This window comes from Salvelinus fontinalis, chromosome 4, assembly GCF_029448725.1.
Source record: "Salvelinus fontinalis isolate EN_2023a chromosome 4, ASM2944872v1, whole genome shotgun sequence".
Lineage (NCBI taxonomy): Eukaryota > Metazoa > Chordata > Actinopteri > Salmoniformes > Salmonidae > Salvelinus > Salvelinus fontinalis.
In genome coordinates, this window is record NC_074668.1 from 2,502,870 (window position 1) to 2,511,542 (window position 8,673).

The following is an 8,673-nucleotide window of genomic DNA, read 5'->3' on the forward strand; positions in this document are numbered from 1 at the left end:
AATAACATACTCTAGCTGTAGGAGTAATAACATACTCTAGCTGTAGGAGTAATAACATACTGTAGCTGTAGGAGTAATAACATACTGTAGCTGTAGGAGTAATAACATACTGTAGCTGTAGGAGTAATAACATACCGTAGCTGTAGGAGTAATAACATACTGTAGCTGTAGGAGTAATAACATACTGTAGCTGTAGGAGTACTAACATACTCTAGCTGTAGGAGTAATAACATACTGTAGCTGTAGGAGTAATAACATACTGTAGCTGTAGGAGTAATAACATACTGTAGCTGTAGGAGTAATAACATACTGTAGCTGTAGGAGTAATAACATACTGCAGCTGTAGGAGTAATAACATACTGTAGCTGTAGGAGTAATACCATACTGTAGCTGTAGGAGTAATACCATACTGTAGCTGTAGGAGTAATAACATACTGCAGCTGTAGGAGTAATAACATACTGTAGCTGTAGGAGTAATAACATACTGTAGCTGTAGGAGTAATAACAAACTGTAGCTGTAGGAGTAATAACATACTGTAGCTGTAGGAGTAATACCATACTGTAGCTGTAGGAGTAATAACATACTGTAGCTGTAGGAGTAATAACATACTGTAGCTGTAGGAGTATTAACATACTCTAGCTGTAGGAGTAATAACATACTGCAGCTGTAGGAGTAATAACATACTGTAGCTGTAGGAGTAATAACATACTGCAGCTGTAGGAGTAATAACATACTGTAGCTGTAGGAGTAATACCATACTGTAGCTGTATGAGTAATAACATACTGTAGCTGTAGGAGTAATAACATACTGTAGCTGTAGGAGTAATAACATACTGTAGCTGTAGGAGTAATAACATACTGTAGCTGTAGGAGTAATAACATACTGCAGCTGTAGGAGTAATAACATACTCTAGCTGTAGGATTAATAACATACTCTAGCTGTAGGAGTAATAACATACTGCAGCTGTAGGAGTAATAACATACTGCAGCTGTAGGAGTAATAACATACTGCAGCTGTATGAGTAATAACATACTCTAGCTGTAGGAGTAATAACATACTGCAGCTGTAGGAGTAATAACATACTGCAGCTGTAGGAGTAATAACATACTCTAGCTGTAGGAGTAATAGCATACTCTAGCTGTAGGAGTAATAACATACTGCAGCTGTAGGAGTAATAACATACTGTAGCTGTAGGAGTAATAACATACTCTAGCTGTAGGAGTAATAACATACTCTAGCTGTAGGAGTAATAACATACTGTAGCTGTAGGAGTAATAACATACTGTAGCTGTAGGAGTAATAACATACTGTAGCTGTAGGAGTAATAACATACCGTAGCTGTAGGAGTAATAACATACTGTAGCTGTAGGAGTAATAACATACTGTAGCTGTAGGAGTACTAACATACTCTAGCTGTAGGAGTAATAACATACTGTAGCTGTAGGAGTAATAACATACTGTAGCTGTAGGAGTAATAACATACTGTAGCTGTAGGAGTAATAACATACTGTAGCTGTAGGAGTAATAACATACTGCAGCTGTAGGAGTAATAACATACTGTAGCTGTAGGAGTAATACCATACTGTAGCTGTAGGAGTAATACCATACTGTAGCTGTAGGAGTAATAACATACTGCAGCTGTAGGAGTAATAACATACTGTAGCTGTAGGAGTAATAACATACTGTAGCTGTAGGAGTAATAACAAACTGTAGCTGTAGGAGTAATAACATACTGTAGCTGTAGGAGTAATACCATACTGTAGCTGTAGGAGTAATAACATACTGTAGCTGTAGGAGTAATAACATACTGTAGCTGTAGGAGTATTAACATACTCTAGCTGTAGGAGTAATAACATACTGCAGCTGTAGGAGTAATAACATACTGTAGCTGTAGGAGTAATAACATACTGCAGCTGTAGGAGTAATAACATACTGTAGCTGTAGGAGTAATACCATACTGTAGCTGTAGGAGTAATAACATACTGTAGCTGTAGGAGTAATAACATACTGTAGCTGTAGGAGTATTAACATACTCTAGCTGTAGGAGTAATAACATACTGCAGCTGTAGGAGTAATAACATACTGTAGCTGTAGGAGTAATAACATACTGCAGCTGTAGGAGTAATAACATACTGTAGCTGTAGGAGTAATACCATACTGTAGCTGTATGAGTAATAACATACTGTAGCTGTAGGAGTAATAACATACTGTAGCTGTAGGAGTAATACCATACTGCAGCTGTATTTTGAGCAATATGGTTTATATCACCTTAAAAATAAATGTGCCCTCTGTTTTTATTAATCATTCATGTGCACGGTACTATATACAGGAAAAGAAAAGGGTACGGGCAGGATATTCAGTCTATAATCTAGATCTTCACAAACATTCATCATGGCCTGTAGGCCAAGTCCTTCCTGGGAGAAAAACTCAATAACCTGCCCTAAAACGAAGGTGAACAGCAATCAACAGGAAGACAAATACCAAAAGATACTGTGTAGTAGCCCATATGAGATTTGCAATGTTTCCTTAGCAGTAGCAACCTCCCCCCAAAAAAGTAATCTAGTTGAATGTCTTGTCTTTTTTTAATGCCATCTTTTTCCCATGCAGTGATTCAATGCGCTGTAGCCCCACCAGGAAGTAGCTCCAGTCTGTGTAACGCCTCGCTATATTGTCCGTTGTTCATTAATTGGCGTGATGTCATCACTGTATTCATTTCCTGGGTCCGGTTTCCCAAAAGCATCTTAGGTTAAGTTCATCGTTGGGATAGGATCTTTAGGGAAACCAGGAAGTTCATCGTTGGGATAGGATCCTTAGGGAAACCAGGAAGTTCATCGTTGGGATAGGATCCTTTGGGAAACCAGGAAGTTCATCGTTGGGATAGGATCCTTAGGGAAACCAGGAAGTTCATCGTTGGGATAGGATCTTTACGGAAAGCAGGAAGTTCATCGTTGGGATAGGATCCTTAGGGAAACCAGGAAGTTCATCGTTGAGATTGGATCCTTAGGGAAACCAGGAAGTTCATCGTTGGGATAGGATCCTTAGGGAAACCAGGAAGTTCATCGTTGGGATAGGATCCTTAGGGAAATCAGGAAGTTCATCGTTGAGATTTGATCCTTAGGGAAACCAGGAAGTTCATCGTTGGGCTAGGATCCTTAGGGAAAGCAGGAAGTTCATCGTTGGGATAGGATCCTTAGGGAAACCAGGAAGTTCATCGTTGGGATAGGATCCTTAGGGAAACCAGGAAGTTCATCGTTGGGATTGGATCCTTAGGGAAACCAGGAAGTTCATCGTTAGGATAGGATCCTTAGGGAAACCAGGAAGTTCATCGTTGGGATAGGATCCTTAGGGAAACCAGGAAGTTCATCGTTGGGATAGGATCTTTACGGAAAGCAGGAAGTTCATCGTTGGGATAGCATCCTTAGGGAAACCAGGAAGTTCATCGTTGGGATAGGATCCTTAGGGAAACCAGGAAGTTCATCGTTGAGATTTGATCCTTAGGGAAACCAGGAAGTTCATCGTTGGGATAGGATCCTTAGGGAAAGCAGGAAGTTCATCGTTGGGATAGGATCCTTAGGGAAACCAGGAAGTTCATCGTTGGGATAGGATCCTTAGGGAAACCAGGAAGTTCATCGTTGGGATAGGATCCTTAGGGAAACCAGGAAGTTCATCGTTGGGATAGGATCCTTAGGGAAACCAGGAAGTTCATCGTTGGGATAGGATCTTTACGGAAAGCAGGAAGTTCATCGTTGGGATAGCATCCTTAGGGAAACCAGGAAGTTCATCGTTGGGATAGGATCCTTAGGGAAACCAGGAAGTTCATCGTTGAGATTTGATCCTTAGGGAAACCAGGAAGTTCATCGTTGGGATAGGATCCTTAGGGAAAGCAGGAAGTTCATCGTTGGGATAGGATCCTTAGGGAAACCAGGAAGTTCATCGTTGGGATAGGATCCTTAGGGAAACCAGGAAGTTCATCGTTGGGATAGGATCCTTAGGGAAACCAGGAAGTTCATCGTTGGGATAGGATCCTTAGGGAAACCAGGAAGTTCATCGTTGGGATAGGATCCTTAGGGAAACCAGGTCCTGGACCATAGGCAATATAATTAATAACAAAAACAATACTCAGCATTAATATTACCATTGTTTCTTGTACCCACTTGAAGGAGTGTCCTCATCATTATCTTATGCTGAGGGCAGCATTATAGCCGGAGGCTATGCTTGCGTGATTTGTGCATGGTTGGTATACCTGACTGTTGAGTCAGACATATTGGGGTTCGCCTTGATCTATTGGCTTGTCCACTTGTGTGTTGGGTTTCGATGTGATTCTCAAAGAAGTCTTGAGCCTCCTCCTTGGCAGTGGAGAACGAGCGTGTTGTGTGTTCTGGAAGGTCAGGATGAGTTTTGCCGGTGGTGGATGAGGCTACATCTCAGATTTAGATTGGGTAGCTGGGATCTCACCTCGTTGTAGGTCTTACTCTGTTTTTAGCAGTTCTCAGGTCTGGGTCGATACTGATCCTCTTCTCTGCAAAGGTCAGAGCCCTCCCCGATAACGATTCAAGGCGAACAATTCAAGGAGATTGATTGCCCCACTTCTAATTTAGCATGCGCTGTCACCAGATTATGGGAGTCGTACCTCTGTCCCATTGGCCTGCCTTCTCTAGACTTTCCACTTTAGTTGAAAAGGTTTCCACTTTAGGAGTTGAGCAATGCGAGTGATTCATTCAAGGGCGAAGGTCATCTCCTCACGAACAATCTCTCGGATAGTAGCAGCCAGTTGTTTGTGTTGTCTGGTGTTGAGAGGTGCCATGTTCCCACAGGTGAATTGTGAACAGACAGACTATGCTATCTGAAATAGACCTGCTCCTTTTTTCTTGTCATACAATGAACGTCCCGTAATATGGGGTATCAAATTCATCATTTTCAGAAAACAAGTCAGTTCATTCCTATTCATTTTGCAAAAGAAAGCCACGATAAGGCCACGTACATGCCACCGGAACTGGAAGCCTCTTGACCTCCTGATAACATAGGTCATAGGTCATCCTATCAGCATCATGTCCTGGTATTTAACATCCTGTCAACATTGTGTCCTGGTATTCAACATCCTGTCAACATCATGTCCTGGTATTTAACATCCTGTCAGCATCATGTCCTGGTATTTAACTTCCTGTCAGCATCATGTCCTGGTATTTAACATCCTGTCAACATCATGTCCTGATATTTAACATCCTGTCAGCATCATGTCCTGGTATTTAACATCCTGTCAACATCATGTCCTGGTATTTAACATCCTGTCAGCATCATGTCCTGGTATTTAACATCCTGTCAACATCATGTCCTGGTAATTAACATCCTGTCAGCATCATATCCTGGTATTTAACATCCTGTCAGCATCATATCCTGGTATTTAACATCCTGTCAGCATCATGTCCTGGTATTTAACATCCTGTCAGTATCATGTCCTGGTATTTAACATCCTGTCAGCATCATATCCTGGTATTTAACATCCTGTCAGTATCATGTCCTGGTATTTAACATCCTGTCAACATGTCTTGGTATTTAACATCCTGTCAGCATCATGTCCTGTTATTTAACATCCTGTCAGCATCACGTCCTGGTATTTAACATCCTGTCAACATCATGTCCTGGTATTTAACATCCTGTCAACATCATATCCTGGTATTTAACATCCTGTCAGTATCATGTCCTGGTATTTAACATCCTGTCAACATGTCTTGGTATTTAACATCCTGTCAGCATCATGTCCTGTTATTTAACATCCTGTCAGCATCACGTCCTGGTATTTAACATCCTGTCAGCATCATGTCCTGGTATTTAACATCCTGTCAACATCATGTCCTGGGATTTAACATCCTGTCAGTATCATGTCCTTACACTGTAAAGCTGCTTAAAGTTATCAGTGGGAGATAAAGCTACTAGCGTTATCAGCATAGTGGTTAGTGGTGGTTAGTATGGTTGACCCCTATGAGCCCTGGTCAACAGTAGGTTGACCCCTATGAGCACTGGTCAACAGTAGGTTGACCCCTATGACCCCTGGTCAACAGACGGTTGACCCCTATGAGCCCTGGTCAACGGACGGTTGACCCCTATGAGCCCTGGTCAACAGACGGTTGACCCATATGAGCCCTGGTCAACAGACGGTTGACCCCTATGAGCCCTGGTCAACAGACGGTTGACCCCTATGACCCCTGGTCAACAGACGGTTGACCCCTATGAGCCCTGGTCAACAGAAGGTTGACCCCTATGAGCCCTGGTCAACAGTAGGTTGACCCCTATGACCCCTGGTCAACAGACGGTTGACCCCTATGAGCCCTGGTCAACAGAAGGTTGACCCCTATGAGCCCTGGTCAACAGTAGGTTGACCCCTATGAGCCCTGGTCAACAGTAGGTTGACCCCTATGAGCCCTGGTCAACAGACGGTTGACCCCTATGAGCCCTGGTCAACAGACGGTTGACCCCTATGAGCCCTGGTCAACAGACGGTTGACCCCTATGAGCCCTGGTCAACAGACGGTTGACCCCTATGAGCCCTGGTCAACAGACGGTTGACCCCTATGAGCCCTGGTCAACAGACGGTTGACCCCTATGAGCCCTGGTCAACAGTAGGTTCACCCCTATGAGCCCTGGTCAACAGTAGGTTCACCCCTATGAGCCCTGACAGACAGACAGACAGACAGACAGACAGACAGGCAGGCAGTTAGGCAGACAGACAGACAGACAGACAGACAGACAGGCAGGCAGACAGGCAGGCAGACAGACAGACAGACAGACAGACAGACAGGCAGACAGACAGGCAGGCAGGCAGGCAGACAGACAGACAGACAGACAGACATTCAGGCAGACAGACAGACAGACAGACAGACAGGCAGACAGGCAGACAGGCAGGCAGGCAGACAGACAGACAGACAGACAGACAGGCAGGCAGACAGGCAGACAGGCAGACAGGCAGACAGGCAGGCAGGCAGGCAGACAGACAGACAGACAGAGACAGACAGAGGATCAAGCCATCCCCTGAAAAGTGCCTAATCATGGCCCTGAGGATCGAAGATGTTCCGGATTGATAATGGATGAGAATGGAATCCCTGGTAACAGAGAATGTTTACGACAACTTTATTAAGGGAACATTCCAATTGGGTTTCAACTTGGTTGAACAGCTTACCTTAGGCGTGAGAACAGGAGACATCCTCAATGTTTTGGTCCATGTTGTCAGAGTCCACTACAGATCCTGTGTGTCTCCGTTTGGTAGAACATGGTGCTGGCAGTACCGGTAATGTGGGTTCTATTCCCACGGAGCACCAGTATGAAAATGTATACACTCTAATGTGAATATGAACGCAGATAGAAAAGTTGGGAGAAAAGTATTTTAGAGTTGTGGTGTATACTTTCAGGAAATCAGCTGATATTACTTTAAGAGTATTTTTAAGGGGGTTGAAGGTGAAAGGTATTGACATTCACGTACAGTAAATTACATAATAGGGCATTGTGTATATGAACATCAACTAAGAATGTGGTATGTTTATGAGGATTAATTAACTTTTTCTCTCCTGATCTCTCTCTGTCTATCCCTCTGTTTTCTCTCTATTCCCTCCCTCCTCTCTCTCTCTCTCTCTGCAGCCTGCCAGGCGTCCTGTGCCACCTGTGAGAATGACTTTGAGTGCTCGTCCTGTAGGGGGTCCTTGCTATTAAACAACAGGCAGTGCGTGGCCACCTGTGACCCGGGGTCCTACCAGGACCCCACACAGTGCCTGCGTGAGTATCTATTTATCGTTTGTAGACTCACTAGAGAACGAGCGAAAGACAGAGAAAGAGAGAGAGAAAGAAAAAAGAGAGAGAGACAGAGAGAGAGAGAGAGAGAGAGAGAGAGAGAGAGAGAGAAAGAGTTTAGAGAGAGAAAGAGTATACAGAGAGAAAGAGTTTAGAGAGAGAAAGAGTTTAGAGAGAGAAAGAGTTTAGAGAGAGAGACAATTTGCCCTTTATGGTGAACCATTGCCCTTTATGGTGAACCATTGCCCTTTATGGTGAACCATTGCCCTTTATGGTGAACCATTGCCCTTCATGGAGAGATGAACCCGGATAAGAGTTCCCTAAGAAAGCTGGTCCTGGGGCTCTGTTCACAAACACAAACAGACCACACAGAGCCCCAGGACAGCAACACAATTAGACCCAACCAAATCATGAGAAAACTAAAATCGGAGTAAATAGCCAGAGCAAATTTACGAACGCGCCCTATCGACAGTTGTCACAGTGACATCATGAACATTCTATCGAAATGGTTACTTGCATAGTGGAGTCTTTTGTTTAGACATTTACATTAGCTAGCTAGCTAGCTAAACAATGAACCATAATACCAACTCATAATGTTACTACCCTGGATGAATCTGCAGGTAGCTAACCAACCAGTTTCAATTTTAGCTACCTAGCTAACGCTAGTCTATAACTAGCAATGCAAATGACTCTGAGATACGAATAAAACTACTACACAGATCACACACGTAATGTTAGTCAGCGAGCCAGCTAGCTAACGTTAGCTAGCTAGTTAAAAGTACACTTTAACTTGAAATGATAACGACTTTCTGAAAAAATTTGAAACGTGTCATATCTGAAAATGTAGCTAGCTAGACTATCTTACAAGTATACATGGATGGACGCTTCTCCCT

At 43.3% G+C, this 8,673-nt stretch overlaps 1 protein-coding gene across 1 annotated transcript in view; it reads left to right on the top strand.

The window, feature by feature from the left end:
- Positions 1 to 8,673, top strand: part of fras1 (Fraser extracellular matrix complex subunit 1) — a 275,437-nt gene that overhangs the window by 30,960 nt on the left and 235,804 nt on the right. The window contains exon 12 of the mRNA XM_055918404.1: positions 7,631 to 7,765. Within this exon, the coding sequence (XP_055774379.1) occupies positions 7,631 to 7,765 (135 nt within the window). The remainder of the gene's footprint in view (positions 1 to 7,630; positions 7,766 to 8,673) is intronic.